The sequence below is a fragment of the Podarcis bocagei genome, assembly GCF_964188305.1.
Source record: "Podarcis bocagei genome assembly, chromosome: 8".
In the NCBI taxonomy this organism is placed as follows: domain Eukaryota; kingdom Metazoa; phylum Chordata; class Lepidosauria; order Squamata; family Lacertidae; genus Podarcis; species Podarcis bocagei.
In genome coordinates, this window is record NC_138133.1 from 93,278,879 (window position 1) to 93,296,544 (window position 17,666).

General features: G+C 55.8%; 1 protein-coding gene across 7 annotated transcripts in view; it reads left to right on the forward strand.

Moving 5' to 3' along the window:
• Positions 1-17,666, forward strand: part of PLEC (plectin) — a gene marked incomplete at its 3' end in the record, with an annotated part of 112,103 nt that overhangs the window by 21,764 nt on the left and 72,673 nt on the right. For 2 of the 7 annotated variants that reach the window (XM_081205402.1, XM_081205404.1), the window contains exon 1: positions 7,411-7,559. The exons of the other annotated variants lie outside the window; for them this stretch is intronic. In XM_081205402.1, coding sequence (XP_081061528.1) covers positions 7,469-7,559 — 91 coding nt within the window. In that variant the 5' untranslated portion in view covers positions 7,411-7,468. Of the gene's footprint in view, positions 1-7,410; positions 7,560-17,666 lie in introns of those variants that run through there. 7 annotated transcript variants of the gene reach the window in all.

Consider the following 17,666-nt stretch of genomic DNA (forward strand, 5'->3'; position numbering starts at 1 on the left):
ACTTCTGAAGGCTGAAGGACTTGGGCCTGGGTGGCATGCCAGGGATGCCTGAGGAAGCAGTGAGCCCTGCAAAGGAAGGGGCCTGGGGTGCCCAGTCCTGCCCGCTCTGGGCCCTCCCTCTGTGTCCTTGGCTTCACCTGTCTCAGGTTCCTGGCTTTGGCTGCCTTGATGCCAGCGCATGGAGGCTGCATGGCCTCTCCTGGCCTGCAGGTGAGATGGTCTTCCCTGGAGGAGTTCTCTGGCATGCGCACTCATCCCATGGGAGCCTTTCCTGGCTGTGGGCATTTGCTCATGTGGAAAGAGGTCTGGCTACCTGCCAGGGGGAGTGGAAGGGGTGCGACTAGTGGTATGTATCATTTCTATCACAGTGGTTTACAATAATACAAAGCCACACAGTAAAATAAGAAAAACTTAGAAACAAGTTCAAAGCAAAAGAATTAAAAACAAACATCAGTAGATAATTGTGGAAGGGATGCATTAACTGCCTGCTTGGGCCTTAGATGGAAGAGTAAAGTTTTCAGCAGGCTTTTAAAAGTTGGCACAGAAGGCGCCTGCTGAATCTCCATTGGCAGGGAGTTCCACAGGACCGGGTCAATGAGGCAGATGTTGTAAAACGAGCTTCCTTCAGTGATTGAGCTGGATCAGAAGGGTTCAGGCGATTCCTGCGGTGCCCTGGCCCCAAATTCTTCAGGGTGTTGTCAATTAATAGAAGGACTTTGAACCTGGCTGGGTAGCAGATGGGCAGCCAGAGCAGCTCTGTGAGATCCTCCCATCGGTGATCTTTTTTGGGATGGGGCCAGAGAACATCTTAGAATCATAGAATCCTAGAGTTGGAAGAGACCCCAAGGGCCATCGAGTCCAACCCCCTGCCAAGCAGGAAACACCATCAGAGCACTCCTGACATATGGTTGTCAAGCCTCTGCTTGAAGACCTCCAAAGAAGGAGACTCCACCACACTCCTTGGCCTTCTTTGCCTGCAGAAGGTCCCGGGTTCAGTTTCCGGCATCCATTGAACTGCTGCCAGAAAGGAGGGCAGCATTGCTCAGTGGTCTCAGGCGGAGTGGGGCGAGGCAGTGGCCAAGCAAGGCTCCCCTTGCTTCCCAGCACCCGCTGTCCTTGGAGAGGGTCTTCTCCCTGCCTGCCGTGCCCCCTGCACAATGCCTGCCAGGGCTCCTCGTTCTCCAGCTATTTCGGTGGCGCTTTGGATCAGGTGGCAAAGGCAGGTGCGTCTCTGGAGGGCACAGTGGGTGACGGGGAGAAGCCCCCCTCCCCCTGGTGCTGGTTCAGGGCCCAGCAGTACTAAACAACCCTCATATTTTATGTACAGTCAAACCTCGGATCCCAAACACCTCCGTTTCAGAATGTTTTGGCACCCGAACGCCAAAAACCTGGAAGTAAATGTTCTGTTTTTCAGAAGCCGAATGTCCGATGTGGCTTCTGCTGAGTGCAGGAAGCTCCTGCAGCAAATTGAAACCCACGCCTCAGTTGTTGAACATTTTGGAAGCTGAAGGGGCTTCTGTAATGGATTATGATCAACAGCCGAGGTTTGACTGTACAAGGAACTCCCCATTTGTGTGTGTTCAAGTCACTGCTTTGAAAGCAACTTCGTTCCTGGCTATCTTTCACTAGTGATGGGTGGACACCCCTGGAGGGCGCAAAAATGTGTATATTTCCCTCATTTTATCCAAGGGATCTTCTGACTTTTAACTTGCAGTTCTGGCAGGCCATGGGGAGCTTGGGAGATGCATTCTATTCTGCAAGGGACATGCTATGACCCCCCAGTTTTGAGAAACATCTGAGTCCCAGGGGAGCCTCTGAAACCGCCCTGGGGCAGCTGAAGGGAGGAAGCTGGGGGTGACTCTCTCTCTGCTCCTGGCGAATGAGAGCTTCTCAGCCATGGAGCCGACTCCCTGGGAAGGCAGTGCTCTCCTTCCTTGGAGGTTTCAGGGCAGAGGTTGGGTGGCCATCCGTCAGGGATTATTCAGCTGGAAGAAGAAGAAGCGTTTGGATTTGATATCCCGCCTTTCACTCCCCTTCAGGAGTCTCAAAGCGGCTCACATTTTCCTTTCCCTTCTTCCCCCACAACAAACACTCTGTGAGGTGAGTGGGGCTGAGAGACTTCAGAGAAGAGTGACTGGCCCAAGGTCACCCAGCAGCTGCAGGTGGAGGAGCGGAGACGTGAACCCAGTTCCCCAGATTACGTGACTACTGCTCTTAACCACTACACCACACTGGCTCTCAAATGACTAGATGGACTAGGACTAGATCAGGATCCCTTCCAACTCTGCCATTCTGTGGTCCTCCTGCTTTGCTACCTTTTTTTAATATAAATTTTTATTAGTTTTTTAACGTACCATTTTCAACAATAATTAAACATACTTTTACATCTTATTAAAATTTTTTTTGGCCCAAGCTTCCCCTGACCCCAGCCCCCAGAACGGGACCCAGAGCCATGCCGAAGCTGCGTGCAGCTTTGGCATCGCTCTAGGAGCTTGCGGGACTGGGACTTCTCCCCCCTGCCAGCCTTCTAACCAAGTCGGGGGACAGCGGGATGGCGGCATTCCGCCTCCCCGCTGTCCCCCGAGCTTGTGGGGCTGGCGGTGGGGCTCTCCTGAAGCCTGGAGAGCGAGAGGGGTTGGTGTGCACCGACCCCTCTTGCTCTCCAGGCTTCAGCGAAAGCCTGCATTCGCCCCATAGGACGCACACACATTTCCCCTTCATTTTTGGAGGGGAAAAAGTGCGCCCTATAGGGCGAAAAATACGGTACATTTCAAACACATAACCAATATCTCTATCTTTTTCTACTTTGTAGCACCTCGTATATTTCTCCTTACAAAACTTCTCGTAGTCCTACTGGCATAATTTGTTGATTACAGTTGCTCTTCAAATAATTCATATACTTCTTCCAATCTTGTGTAAATCTCTGGTCCTGCAGGTTTCAAATCCTTCCCGTCATTTTGCCCAATTCTGCATAGCCCATTAATTTCGTCTGCCATTCTTCTTTCGTCTGAATTTCTTCTTCAATTTCTTCTCCTTCAAACCTCCTGCTTTGCTTCCCTCCAGCCTAAGGGGGGATTCTGGAGGACTCAGAAGCCTCACTTGTCTTTCTTTTGGGTACCTGCAATCCCAGGGCTGTGGCGGCTTAACCCTTCGCCCTGCACACAGGTGTGGCCTCCCTCTTGGCTGGGCTTGTTCAGTGGGTTTCTCTCTCTGAAAAGCTTATTTATTTGGTGTGCAGAGGTTCGGCAAATAGCACCCATCTGGGGAGATGACATCACCCTCCCTGGACAGACACTTTGCCCTCCCTCTCCCCCACCACGCAGGTCACTCACCTGCCTTAAGCAATCTTGGGCAGTGGCTGGGGCCAGCCTGGAAGGGCATCATCCTGCTCCTGCACTCTGGGCAGAGGCTGATTACCAATAAGAGAGCCAGTTTCCTCCTTCCAGCCATCCGGGGGGGGGGGTGAAGGAGGAGCCCTGAAAGGCCCAGCCCTGTTTTCAGGGAAATGAAGGGACTTTTGCTCGCCCAGGTGCAACCCCTCAGCCCCACACCTGGCTGTATTCTGAAATGCTGCCATGTCTGCCAGGAGACCTGTCGCCAGGAAGAGGAGTGCCCCAAAGAGGGTGGGGCAAAAGGCACCAGGTGTTTAAGGGTCAAGTCCCTGTCAGGGACACTTGAACTCTGCTTCTTGCATTGCTGGGGGTTGGACTAGATGACCCCTGGCGTTCCTCAATAATTCTGTGATTCCAAGAGGAGCCGGAAGGGCTGTGGGATTCCCCTCCTGGTCGAGGAATGTGCTTGACCCCTAGATCACTGCCAGCAAAGCCCTCTTGTCTGGCAGGTTTGCGTCTCCTCCCCTCCTCCTGCCAAAGGTTCAGAGGCGATCCCTGCTCTGGAATGCAGGTGGGGGTCATTATTCATACCTAGGAGCCCTTTGATCGCTGGCCTGTGGAGTCCAGAGTTTCCTGCCAGGCCCAGCCAGCGTGGAAGTGGACCCAAGTCCCTGCTCTCCTCCTCCTCCTCCTCCTCTTCCCAGCAGGGATCCAGGCTAGACTGGCAAAGCAGAGCTTGTGACCTTGTGGCTGAAATGTTTGCCCCTGGCTCTAGGAGTCCGGGTGTGTGTGTGTGTGTGATGTCAGGAGGCCCCTCAGCTCCCAGAAGGCAGCTGCTCTTCCCATGGAAGGAGGTATCCTGGCAACCCAAGAGAGCTCCCTTTTCTTCCCATCCCAAGCTGGGGGCATGAAAACTAGAGGGCAGCGATCCAGGCACAATTAAGCACTTTTGGGGGAGGTGTGTGTGTGTAATTCTGCCACATGCAGCTTCTCCTTACCAAGGTCCAGGGAAATGTCGCGGTCCAATTCTGCCCTTGGGGTGCGCTTCCTGCAAATCTAAGAGTCGACACACAAGTGGTTTGATAGTGGAACAGTCTCTCCTGGGAGACTGTGGACTCTCCTTTGCCTTAGTCATAACTAGGTTTTTCTGTGAGCTAAGTTGCCGTTCTCATGATAGTTGGATGTGTGGGATGCAGCTCAGCTCCCACGGGGTTAACCCAAACCCACAAGGGACACTGGGAAGAGCTGGGAAGCGATGATGCTGGGGAAAGGAATCTGGCAGGCGGCCTGGCTTACTAGCAGGAGTCATCTGGGCAGAGGCCTCTGGGGTGCTGCGTGTGTGTGTGTGTGTGTGTGTGTGTGTCCCCCTTTGCTGGTTAGGAGGGACCACTGATGGTGACCCCCAACACTCTGAGCCTAGCCTGACTTCACAATGGGTAAGAAAGAGGGTGGGCCCTGAATTACCTCTAGCCGCCATCCTGCATTAAGGCGCTGGCACCCCAGGCCGGTTCTTGTGCGTAAAAAGGATCATGTGAACAGTACAAGCGCCTGCAGGATCAGGCCAGCGACACATCTAGTCCAGCCTCCTGTTCTCCCAGTGGCCGTCCAGAGGCCTGTGGGAAACCTTCCTGTGGTTTCCAGTATCTGGTATCCAGAAACATTGTAGCCCCCAGTTGTGGGGGCGGAACAGAGCCCTCCCTGGCCCCCTCTGCCATGAATTTGAATACCTCCCTCTAGGCTGGTGGCCTCCTGTGGGAGGGAGTTCCACAGTTCAACTCTGTGCTGCATGCAGAAGTCCTTCGTCTTATCTCTTCTGAATCTTCTGTCTTGGGAATGAGGGTGGGGAGGAGGGGCTGGATTGGATGGCCTTTGGGTTCCCTCCAGCCCAGAGGTGCTTCTTTCAGTTCTTGCTGGGCTGCTTTCAACGGGCCGGCCAGGTTGCCTTTGCTTCTTCGCAGCTGGAGCAGCCCAGCCGAGCAGTTGGCGGCTGGCAAGGAGCTTCGGTGGGGTCTTCCCTGAGCAACCCATTTGCTGGCTGCCCTCCGGCCCCCAGCAGCTGGCCAGACCAGTGGCAGAGGCTCCCTCTTGGCCCCTCCAGATGCCCTCTGTGGCGCTGCATTGGGCAACCCAGGCGGGGCACCCCAGGGGAGTTCCCTGGCTGGTTTCTGACACGCCTGCTCCTGTCAAAGGCCAGTGATCAGCCTGGCATGGCCACAGCCTGCCCAGAGTCCACCTGACACCACTCCCTTCTGCCCCAGGGCTGAGTCACAGGAGCTCCTGGCACACAGCCAGGGGGCCAACTCCAGAAGTCTGAGCATGACTTCTGGGGCTGGAGGAGGGGGCTCAGGCTGGCTCTCAACGGCTGCAGGAGCCAGCCCGACCTTTGACCTTTCCTCTCTCCCCATCATACTGGAGACCTTGGCAAACTGGGTGCAGAGGAGGACCCCCAACCCAAGCCCAGGTGGGGATGAGTGGGTGGGCAGCCCTGCCTATGCCAGTTGGTCCTCCAAGTCCTGCCTGAATTAATGCCCTGGCTGAATTGTGCCCCCTGCTTTGCCCCCAAACCCCTGGCTCCCTGGCAGCACTTTCTGGTGCCACCGTGCTGTCCTGCAGGCTTAGGAACACGAGGCGATTGTCATTCCCTAAGAGGGCACATTGACTTCATAGCGCATACTTGGGCCAGGCACTCTGAGTTCTGCAGCACAAATAATCCCGCTGGGGTTCTCACTCCTTCTCTCCCCCCCCGTCCAGTACTTTTGGTGCAGCCATGGGGCTATTTTGTTGCCACTGACGTCAGTGGTGGGGCACATGTGCCAGCTGCGGGGAAGACGAGGGATAATTGGCCATTGCGGAGTTTTTTTTGGGGGGGAGGGGGCTGGAGAGAGAAAGAACTCTGCTGGAAAAATCTCTGGAACCTGTTGGAGTCAGAGCGGGCGCTTTATAAATACCTGTTGGCCTCATAGCTTGCAGGGGGTGGGGCAGGCGGGCTGGCGCAATAAAAGGACACATGGCCCCGTCTCTCTCCCTCTGTCTGTCCTGCTGGGCTTTGTGGGAGGGGGAGCCCACCCACCCACCCACCCACCCGCCCGCTCAAGTTACACTCCTGCTACCAAGAGAAGATGGCTGGGCCAGAGGCTCAGGCAGAAGGACTGGGGGGGGGGGGACCTGGAGGAGAAATCCACAGGAGGAGGACGCTTGCCCTGGAAATCCCTCTGCAGCCAGCCAGAGTCTTTATGTCGGGGTCCCCTTCTTAGGATTCCAGGGTCCCCAGACACAGACCCTCCCCATACCAGCCACTGAATGAAGAAACAAGGCATGGCCACCCGCCACCTCTGGTGGCCGTGATGGAGAGGCCACACACCTGGATGGCTTAGAAAGAGGCTTAGACAAATTCATGGAGGAGATCGAGGGCTGTGGATGTAGCCAGGAGGGCTCTGTTCTGCCTCCCCAGAGAGGAGGCGGAGCGGGCCCTTGCTCTCTGGTCCTGCTGGCTGATTTAGTGCCACTGTGAGAATAGGATGCTGGACCAGATGGGCCCTATGGAACTCTCTCCCACTAGAGGTGGCATGGCTGAGACTTTAAAAGGGAACGAGGCAAATTCCTGGAGGACCAGGCTATTGCAGGCCACTAGCCACAATGGCTACCGCCTCGCTTCCCCGTCTGAGGGCCAGCTGTGGGGAGCTGCAGGTGGGGAGAGCAGCTGCAGTTGCGCTCCGGCCCGGAAGAGCCCCCCGTGGGCCCCGGGAGGACACGGGACCCGGCTAGCTGGGATCTGCCCGTGGCCTCGTCCCTCGAGGGCTGGGCTCTTGCGAGGAGTCTGGAAGTGGCCCTGCGTCGCCTCCTTCCCAGGGGGACGGCGGGGTCCCTGGCCAGACCTGGCCCCGAGGTCGGAGGTGGCAGGTGCTCCGCAGTCCGCCGGCCGGCCCGCCCCGTCGCTCCTCCGCCCCGGCCGGGGCTGGGCGGCGTGGGCGGCGGTGCCTTTAAAGGGTCGGGCCCGGCCGGCAGCTGGAATGTCCTTGCAGGGCTTGGCTCCCCGGCCGGGCCGCCTCCCGCCCCGTCGCGCTTCCCCGCCCCCGGAGAGGCAGGCAGGCAGGCAGGCCGGGCGCGCCCCCTCGCCGGCCAGTCCGCCCCGCGCCATGGCCACCTTCAACCTCAGCCTGCTGCCCCCCAACCCCGAGGAGAAGGACTTCATCCAAGCCTACGAGGACGTGAGCGAGAAGTACAAAGGTAGGCGGGCGGCGGGCGGTGCGCCCCACGTGGCGCGGGCCGGCGGGCGGGCGGCCCAGGGAGCTCCCGGTGCCCGATGGGCGCCACGCACCGCCGCCGCCGCCGCCTTCCCTTAATAGGGCATAAGTTTGCGCCGGGCCGGACCTCTTGCGGAGCCCCGGGCGCCGGGGAGCGAGGCCGCGCCGTCTGGCCCACCAAGGGGAGCCGGCCAGGCAGGCAGGCAGGCAGGCGAGACCCCGGGGCGCTGCCGGAGAGGAAGGGTCCTGGCCGAGCCCGGCTCAGCCGCCGCCGCCCTGCTGCCCTTTCCCTTCGGGGCTCCATTAATGCGCTCCGTTAGCGCGCTGAAGTGGGCAGGGCAGGCTTGGGGGCCGCGGGGCCAATTAGTAAAATCAATTAACACGTCGATATTCCGCCTTCCTGTCCTTTTAAGTCGGAGGAAACGCGAGAGGCGCGTTGCTCTTTAGAACAGCAGGGCAGGCTCGCTTCTGTTTGGGAGAAGGTTTTGTTTTTGGTGAAGCGAAAAGGGAATAAAAACGGACCATATTGGAAGCAGAAGCTGCAACTGTCCGGGTGGCTCCAACTTCTGTCCCTCCGAGGAGAAACTGGGCTGGGGGGTTGGTTTCGTCCCTCCCTCTGCAGCTGCTGTCGATGAAGGGGCGAGGCTTTGGGGTCTGGGGCAGAAGTTGGCAGGGTGTGGGGCAGAGTCAGGAGGAGGGGGCCCCAAATACCACAAGGTGCTGTGCACTGACAGGAGCAGGGAAACGTGGACCAGGGTTGCCCCTTGGGGAGCAGGTGGTGGGCTGTGTGGGCCAAGGATGGGGAGCTCAGTCTGGGTGCCCCCCTCGCCCCCTTCTCTCCTTGGAAGTTTCATGCACAAAATCTGAAATGCTGGATAGCTGGTGCCAGTCAGTGGGCACAATCCTGAGCCAGATGGAGCAATGGGTGGACTTCGCCGGGGGTCGCTTCCTTTGCCCCCCCCTCCTGGGTTCTGCCAGTGACTGAGGGGAGCTGGGGAGGAGAGCCCCCCCCTGCCTTCCTGGGCCTAGGACAACGCCTTGAGGGCTTCCAACTAGACAGGGCACATTTTTTGGCCCCATGAGAGCTGAGAAACCCTTTTGATCTGGAGATGCTCTCTGCTCAGTTCCTAATGCACATCTCTTCACATTAGCTCCCACTTTGGGGAGGTGGGGTGCCGTTGCCCTTTGACCCAAACCCCTCCCCTTTCAGCTCAGGCTGGTTGTGGCCACAGACAAAGGCACTCTGCACGCCCTGATTTATTTATTACCCCTGAGAGCAGCTTCTCTCTGTCAGTCTTTGGCATTGCCCCCCCCCTCCACCAATTTCCAGACATTTTCTGATTGCAGGACATGTGAATCTGGGGTGGGGGTGGGCAGTGGGTCCCCTGGGCAGGATGCTGGGCAGCGCTTGCTGGGGGGGGGGAGGAGTGTGTCCCCTCTCAAAGGGAGATAATTGCCTGCTTGTGGTAGGAGAGGGACCTGGGAGCTATTTAGAAGCTTCCTGGGGCCCCTCCTCCCTTTACTCTGGCCCTCCTTCCTCTGAGTCCCCCCCCCCCATAGGCTGCCCTTGTTGTCAGAGTCCTCCTTGATTTCTCTCAGGGATGATGGGCAGGGAGTGGGGGTACCCTGCCCCCCCCCGGAGTCCCATGGAGCTGCCTTCATGCTTCTCAGCTGCCCTTCAAAGGACAGGCAGGCTGCCCTCCCCTTTTCCTGACTGACAGCAGGTGGGCGGGGCTGTGCCCAGTTCAGCTCTCAGGGCTGGGAATTGGGGGCTCATTTGGGAACCCCAGAAATCTGCAGTTTATTTATTCCATTGACGTTTCCCTCTCTCCTTTCCCTTTTTTTAAATCCTCGGAGCAGTCAGGAACATTAAGGAAGAACTTTCTGACTGTGAGACCTGTTTGAAAGTGGAACCTTCTCCCTCAGAAAGGGGTGGACTCCCCTCCTTTGAGGTTTCCAAGCAGAGGGTAGACAGCCACCTGTCAGTGATACTTGCAATGGATGACCCGGCCGGGGGGGGGGGGCTTGCAGCGCTGCAGTTCTAAAGTTCTGTGACCTCCTGGGTGATGCTGAGTGGGGAGCGGCCCCTGGGTCCCCTTGGCCTGGCACTGCTGCCCAGTCTTCGCCCACCTGGTGCCCTTCAGAGGCTTGGGACTACGATTCCCCTCCGTCTCAACCTGTTCAGCTGGTGGCATTTGTGGTCCAAAGACTCAGGAAGCTACCGGGTGGGCAAAGGCTGCTCTTGCCCACTCTGGCCTTGGCACCTGCCACTTGCCAGCCAGGGATGGGTGCCTTTGTGAGAGACGGCTGGGCCTCTGCTGCCTGGTCCCGGTCCCTCTTGGAGGGGGAGGGGCCCCTGCATGGTTCTGGCTTCCCCCCAAACCACCTTGGCAGCCCAGGCTCTCTTAGCCCCCTGGAGAGCTGATTGTGGCTTGCTTCAGCCGCTGCCTGCTGCCCCCACTGTGATTGCCGGGGGGGGGGGCACATTTCCAGGTGGGACTAGGTGGAGAAGCCCTGCTGCCTCCCGATCTTGTGCAAGGCAGAAGCGTGTGTGGCATTGCGTTGTGGTTCTGCGGCTACGAGACAACGGCTGTCTGCACATGTTCCTCCCACCAGGTGGAATCCTAGACTTGCAGACTTGAAAGGGATCCTGAGGACATCTAGTCCAGCCCCCTGCAATGCAGGAAGCGTGACTTGAAAGTGGCAGCCCCCACCAGGCTCTTCTCCATCTGGGAGTTGCATCTTCCTTGCCATGCCCCCCCCAATCTGGCTGCGACTTGTGGGTGATGCCAGCCTAGGTCTGCCCCTGTTATGTGTGGTTGTTCCAAGATTAAAGTAGGGCAGCTGTGTTGACCAACGTGGGCCATTGCACTGAGTGGTTCAAAGGGGTGTTCCTGGTAGCTGCAGAGCTCACTTTTGAGGTGGGGGGGGGGAATTGCTGAGTGTCTGCTGCCTCTTGAGAAATGCTTCCACAACCCCCTCCCCGCAATTGCCACACCCCTCCCTTTGCAGGCGTAACCAGAGCTGCGTCACCTGTTCCTTTGCATGCAAGGCAGTTCCTACAAGCGAGAGTTTGGGAGGGTCTGGGGAGGCCCTGCAGTAATATTTCCAGAGCCCTGGGTGGGTGGGTGGGGGCTGGGCTCCTAAAGGCCAGAGTGTCAAAACTTGGATTGTTCATGCAGATGGTTGTGGAAGACTTGTCAGTCTAGATCTGGGCATTTTAAAAACAACATGTCTGCTACTATTTACTTCTTCTGGTGGTGTGTCCTGGTTTTAATTAGTTTTTGCACAGTGCAGAAGCAGGCGCTGAACTTGCCAAGGGTGGAATTCACCCCAAGGCACACTCTTCCTTTGTCTCCTGAGACAGACGGATGCCAGCTACTTATGTGGTCTGGTTTGACTTTGCTTTTTGTCCCCCCCCGCCCCCATAAATTTTTATTATTTTCTTTACATGTTCATTCCTACAATATATTAATCAGCATATAAACCTTTTTGCTCTGCTCAGCTTGCACCTTCCCTCCAGTTGGTGTCCCTTATCAAATCCAGTTGCGTATTTTAACTTTTTACATCTTATCTATCTTATCTACAATGTAGGAATTACTTCAATCCTGCTAGTGTCTTTAAGTTTTTACAGTTATCCTTTAAGTATACAATAAATTTACTCCAATTTTCCTGGAATCTCTGATCATCCTGATCCTGAATCCTGCTGGTCAGGATAGCTCCGCATAGTCTGTCATTTTCGTCACTCCGCAGTGGTGGGAACTTCTTGGGATTTCCAGTTTGGGGCCAACAAAGTCCTTTGCTTTTTGAACTCTGCCCTGGGATACTATGGGATAAAAGGTGGTCTGAATATCTAATAACTAAGCCAGGGGTGCTTTCCTGTGGGTGGGGGGCATGAGGGGGGGTGGCGGCTTAGCACCCTCTGCTTTCCTCTGCCTTCTGCAGCAGAAGCCCTGACAGAGGCCAAGCCGTTGCCTGTGGGAATCCCCAGGCAGAATTCCAGCCCAAGAGCCCTCTCCCCTCCTGTGGGTTTTCAGCAGTGAAGGCAAACACAGCCACCCTGGCTAATAGCCCCTGATAGCCCCCCCCCCATCCTCCATGAATTTATCCAGTCCTCTTTGAAAGCCATCCAGGCTGGAGTTCCACAGGTTAACTGCGCTGTGTGAAGAAGGACTTAATTGGTGTTATGTGGGAGAAGGAGACAAACTCCTCTCTTTCTATTTTCCTCCAGGTCATGCGTCCTCTTATAAACGTCTCTCTTGCTGCCTCTGATTTGCCTTTTCCCTAAGCTGAAAAGCCCCCAATTCTGCAGCTTTTCTTCAGAGGAGAGTTGCTCCATCGCTCCCGCTCCTGATCTGTTTCAGTGACCCTTTTCTGAACCTTTTCCCACTCTGAAATATCCCTTTTGAGGTGAGGCGACCAAAACACTGCACACTGAATATTCCAAATGTGGTCCCGCCATAGATTTGTGTGAGGGCCTTCTTCCAATCCTGGCTGTCTGCTGCACTCAGCTGGGGCTCCTGTGAGTCACGCCCATCCCTGCCTGGCTCCTTCTAGCCTGGGGGGGGGGGGCGAAGCACCTGCTGGAGCAGGAGCAGCAGCAGCCACCTGTGCCTGCCTGGGGGGGCCAGTGCAGCTCCTGCCTGTCACTGGTCCTGTTGGGAGCTGGTGTGGAAAGGGCAGTGGGTGGGGTGAGGCGCAATGCAGGAACATGGAGATACTAGCGAGAAAGCCAGGCCCCCAAGCGCAAGACTGGGAGATGCCGGAGGGCTGGCTGGCTGGCTGGCCAGACTCATCCTCCTTGCTGGGGGATTTATGGCCCTGCCAGGCTGCAGTGCGGCTGGAATTGCTGCTGTGGCTGATTCTGGCAAGTGGCCTGGCAGGCGTTCCTGTGGCAGCTGCATGGTGCAAAGGACTGGGTGCTCTGCCTCAGGGGGGGCCTTTATGTTCCTGATGGTTCAGACTCACACGGGGGTGGGCAAGGATAGAGCATGGGCTGTGGAGTTCCTCCAAATGTTAAACACCCCCCCCCCAGATTGCTGCAAGCAGAGAGATGGAGCCCAGCAGCTCTGCCCCGCCCCAGCCAAGTGGCCATGCAGGGGGCCCAGACCTCTGGGTGCCCCCATTCACCTTCCTCTGCCTGCTTGGGGCAGGGAGGAGGGCGCCTGGCCCAGGAAAATGGTGAATAAAGAATGGGGGTGCATTAAAATTACGCAAGCTGTGGAGAAAGCAGCTAGAAAGCTTCTCTCCCTCTCTTGAGTAACACTGGAACCCAACGAGGCCATGTAGTGAAGCAGAAAGTAAGCTCTGCATGCAGTGCATAGTTAGACTGTGGAACTCCCGCCCACAAGATGTAGTGATGGACACAAACTCAGGGTGGTTTTAAAAGAGGATTGGAGAAATTCATGGAGGCTCTCAGTGACTCCTGACCAGGGCTTTGTTTTTAGCCAGAACCCACCGGAACTCAGTTCTGACACTACTCAGGTGGGCACCATTGCCATCGTAAGAGAACATGGGAGGCGTTCAAGATGAGTTCTGGCACCTCTTTCCCTAGAATAATGGCCCAGCTCTTGACTCTGGTGGTTCTGCTGGGCCTCCACATCTGGAGGAGGTGATGCTTCTGAGGGACAGTTGTTGGCCAGCACAGGGCAGGAGAGCCCTGCTGTTGCCCTCAGGTCCTGCTCCCTTGAGGGCTTCCAGAAGAGGCGTCTGCCTGGCCCCCGTAGAAAGAGGGTGCTGATCCGGGGGTGCTCCCTTCAGCCTGATCCAAGCAGGGGGGTTCTTAGGCCCAAAGTAACCCATAAATCCTGTGCCGTTTTCTAAATCCTGCAGATGCAGCCTCCTTGTCTCTCACCCTGTTCATTAGGCATTCCTTTCACCTTTATTCAATAAAACTCCCCAAATGAGTTTTGAGGGGGAGGCATAATTTATTCTGCACTTTTTTTTCTACTGCTAGCAAAATTCTGCTTCTGCTAATCCTGGTTTGGGAGAAGGAGACACGCTGGAGCCTCATCCCAGGCTTGGCTTGGCTTGCAGAAGTCACCAGTTTCAGCCCCCAGTTTGAAAGAAAAGAAACTGCCCCCCCCCCACCTTGGCCTGAGAAGCGAGGAGAGCGAGTCAGTACAGGCCTTGCAAGGAGGCAGGCGGCCTCTCATGTCCTTCTTGCCAGACCCCAGGGGACCTTAGCCAGCTCCCTCCTCCTCCTCCAGTTTCTGGGATTTCAAGAGTTACTACTTCCCACACATTTTAAAGCTGTCTGCTCTGTCATCTTAAGGACTAGAAACTGACTAGAGAAAGAATAAAATGAAAGCAGGGGTTTTCAGGATCTCCTCCCAGTGCAGACTCGGCCTTCCTTTCTCTGTGGGTCACGTTACACAATGGGCCCCATGTTCTGGGAGGCAGCAGTACTTCCAAACCCCACTTGCTGGAAGACACAGGTGGAGAGAGGGCGGCTCTTGTGTTCGAATCCTGCTTGAGAGGGTAATAATAATAATAATAATAATAATAATAATAATAATAATAATTAATAATAATAAATTTTATTTATACCCCGCCCTCCCCAGCCAAGACCAGGCTCAGAGCGGCTAACACCAAATATAAAACAAACTGATTGAAATACAGCTTAAAAATGCAGGAGGGGAGAGTGCTGTTCTGTGTTCGAGTCCTGCTTGAGGGTCCCCCCCTGGGGCACCGGGTTGGCCACTGTGAGAACAGGACTAGACCGGCATTGGCCTGATCCCCCAGGCTCTCCTTAGGTTCTCTGATAGTGGACAGAGAGGGGTTTCTCTGGACCCTTCTGGGGTGGAGGGCCCTATAGGGGTTCTTCTCCCTTCCAAGAGGCTTGACTGAGTGCCCTCTCTGCACCACAGGCAGGACCAGCCACGTTCCTTTCCTCTCCTCCAGGAAAGATGCCAGAAGGAGCTGATACTTCTGAGCTGCCTGCTTCAGTCGCCACTTCTGTTGCAATCTGCGCGGGTTCTGAAGTATTCAAGATCAGAGCCAAGAGCCACTCGGTGTGGGTTCTGCCTTGGGGCTGGTGCAGAGCAGCCTGGGACCCAGGGGCTGGCAAAACAGCCCAGCGGGCGCTCTGGCCATCTCCTCCTGCAAGCAAGTTCTGGAGGGTGTGATCTTGCAGAACCTAGTTCTGGGATTCTGCCTGCTGCCTCTGAGAATTCAGGCTTCTTCAAACTCGGCCCTCCAGATGTTTTGAGACTACAATTCCCATCATCCCTGACCACTGGTCCTGCTAGAGTTGTAGGCTAAAAACATCTGGAGGGCCAAGTTAGGGGGGTGCCTGCCCTGGAGTCTTCTTGCCTTGCACCTTCACCTGAAATGGGACATCGGTTCCTCCTTGGGTCTCTTCTGGTGCCCTGATGTTCCCAGCTCCACAAGGTTGCTATTTGTGTAAAAGGAAAAGGGGCAGAGCACAAGGCCTGGTCCCAATCCCAACCACAGGGGATTGGCCAGAAGGTAGACTGCCTCTGAATGCGGAAGTTCCACAGAACCTCATCACTCTGTTTCCTTCTTATTTCATTTTTACCCCCTTTTCTTTCCATTTTTAGCTTTTACAGCATAATTTATTTGCAGAAGTTAATCGAAACAAGTCGAAGTATTAATTTGAGGGCACTGCTTTTTAAGGTAATCTCTATATTTTCCCCAATCTTTTTGAAATTTTTGTTTGGGCTGACCCCTAAATACATCAGTCATTCTAGCCAATTCTATATAATCCAATAATTTATCTTGCCATTCTTTTTTTGTCGGTATTATTTCTTTTTCCCCAATTTTTTGGCAGTTAGTGTTCTCGCAGCCCCTGTAGCGTAAATAAATATTTTCTTTCAACACTCAGGCCGGCCTTGATTTGCAACATGAGGGGCACCTCCCCTAGGACCCCCTGGGGCTCCAAATGGGGCAGGGGTGGGAGAAGCCCCTGCTAGTTTCAGCTAAGCAGAGCTCTGGTTCCAGGGCTGGGGAGGAGCCATTCTGGCTCAGTGGAGGAGCGCTGAGGCTGGAGCCTGCTTTGCCACCTGGGCTTGGGATTGGGGCCAGGCCTTGTGCTCCCCCCCCCTTTTCCTTTTACACAAATAGCAACCTTGTGGAGCTGGGAACATCAGCGCACCAGGTGCTGCCCGCTGACTGTCCCCTAGGCTTGTGGACTGTTGCTTTGCGTTGTGAAACCACACCAAAAGTGCCCTCAGATGGGCCCGTCAGGCACTAGGACCCTGTGCTGGCTGCTGCTGGGGGCCTGGGAACCACAGCTGCTGGTGCTGAGTCACTTCCTCTCCCTTCCCCTCTGCCCCCCCCCATTTCCAGTCCCAAGCCCCACAATAAACCAGGAATTCTGCACATTTGACACAGAGGCAGGAGCTAGATTTTTTATTATTATTATTTTGGGGCGTGCACATCTGGCGTTTCTGCCAGGGGGCTTTGGGCGGGTGGCCAGCTTGCAACCTCTGCAGCCTTGTGCCCACTGGGCATCCCCTGGCACCAGGCTGTCAGTGGGAGGCTCAGAGTGATGTGGGGGCAGACAGTGGCTTCAAGTTACAAGAAAGGAGATTCCGACTGAAGATCAGGAAGAACTTTATTGGCACTAAGAGCTGTTCAGCAGTGGAACAGACGCCCTCAGAAGGTCTCCTTCCTTGGAGGTCTTTATGCAGAAGGTGGCTGGTCCTCTGTCAGGAATGCTTGAGCGGAGATTCCTGCCTTGCAGGGGGCTGGGCTGGATGACCCCCGGGGTCCCTTCCAACTCTACCATTCTGTGACTTGCACAGATGGGGGGAGATTCCACTTGACCTCTGCCACACTCCTCTTGATCACGAAGGCCGCGCTTCCAGTCCCTGTGACTTCAGTCCTTCCCCCTCGCCCTCCCCGTGCACAAGGCATAGACAAATTCACGGAAAAGAAGGCTCTGGGAGGCTCTTGGCTACCCTCTGCCTTGACAGTTGGAGGCAGCGATGCTTCTGAGACCCATTGCTGGACCCCACGGGAGAGGAGAGGGCTCCTGGGCTCATGTTCTGCTCCCTGGCTTCATACAGGCACCTGGGGGAGGTGGGCCATGGCCCTGATCCAGCAGAGTTCTTCCGACAGCCTGTGAGAGCTGCCTCCCATCAAGTAGTAGGAGCAGGATCCTCCCTCCCTCCCTCCCTCCCTCCCTCCCTCCCAGGGTCCAGTAGCCCCAGCTGTCTGTTGGCCTGGTGTTCCTGCACCAGCCACGGGCCTCACCCCACCCCTTCTGGAGGGCACAGGACACACCCCTCTCATGCTCTCCTCTCCTTCTATTATTATTATTATTATTACTGCCCTTTATCTATTTGAATTGGACTCGGAAACTAATTGGTAGGCAGTTGGACCAGGTGTAATATGCTCAAACCATCTTCTCCCGTGAGCAACCTGGCCACTGAATTTTACACCAGCTGAAGTTTCCGAACCGTCTTCAGAGGCAGCCCTACGTGTAACGCATGGCAGTAATCTAACCTTGGGGTTACCAGAGCTTAGACAACAGTAGTTAGGCTATCCCTGTCCAGAAAGGGGCGTAGCTGGGCCACCAGCCGAAGCTGATGGAAGGCACTCAGGGCCACTGAGGCCACCTGAGCCTCGAGCGACAGCAAGGGATCCAGGAGTAACCCCAGGCTACGAACTTGCTCCTTCAGAGCAAGTCTCATCAAGAGCAGGCGACCTCCCAGCCATCTGGTCTAAGAAACCACCCACTCACAGTGCCTCAGTCTTAATCTGGATTGAGCCTCAGTTTGTTGGCTCTCATCCAGTCCATTACTGAGGCAAGACACTGATCCAGCACTTCCACTGCCTCACCTGCAGATGTAGAGAAGAAATAGAGCTGAGTGTCACCAGCATCCTGCTGACAACTGACTCCAAACCTCCGGATAACCCCACCCAGCAGTTTCATGTAGAACATGGGGGTTAGGATTGAGCCCTGCAGAACCCACATTGAAGTCTTCATGGGGCCTCCAAACACTCCCCAAGTCTGAGAGCAACATATTTTGGATGTGTGAGCCCCCCCCCCGCGTCCTGCAGGGTGTAGGACTTGCCCCCTCCTGTGCCATTTATACTTCACCCAGGCAGGAGTTGAGGCAGC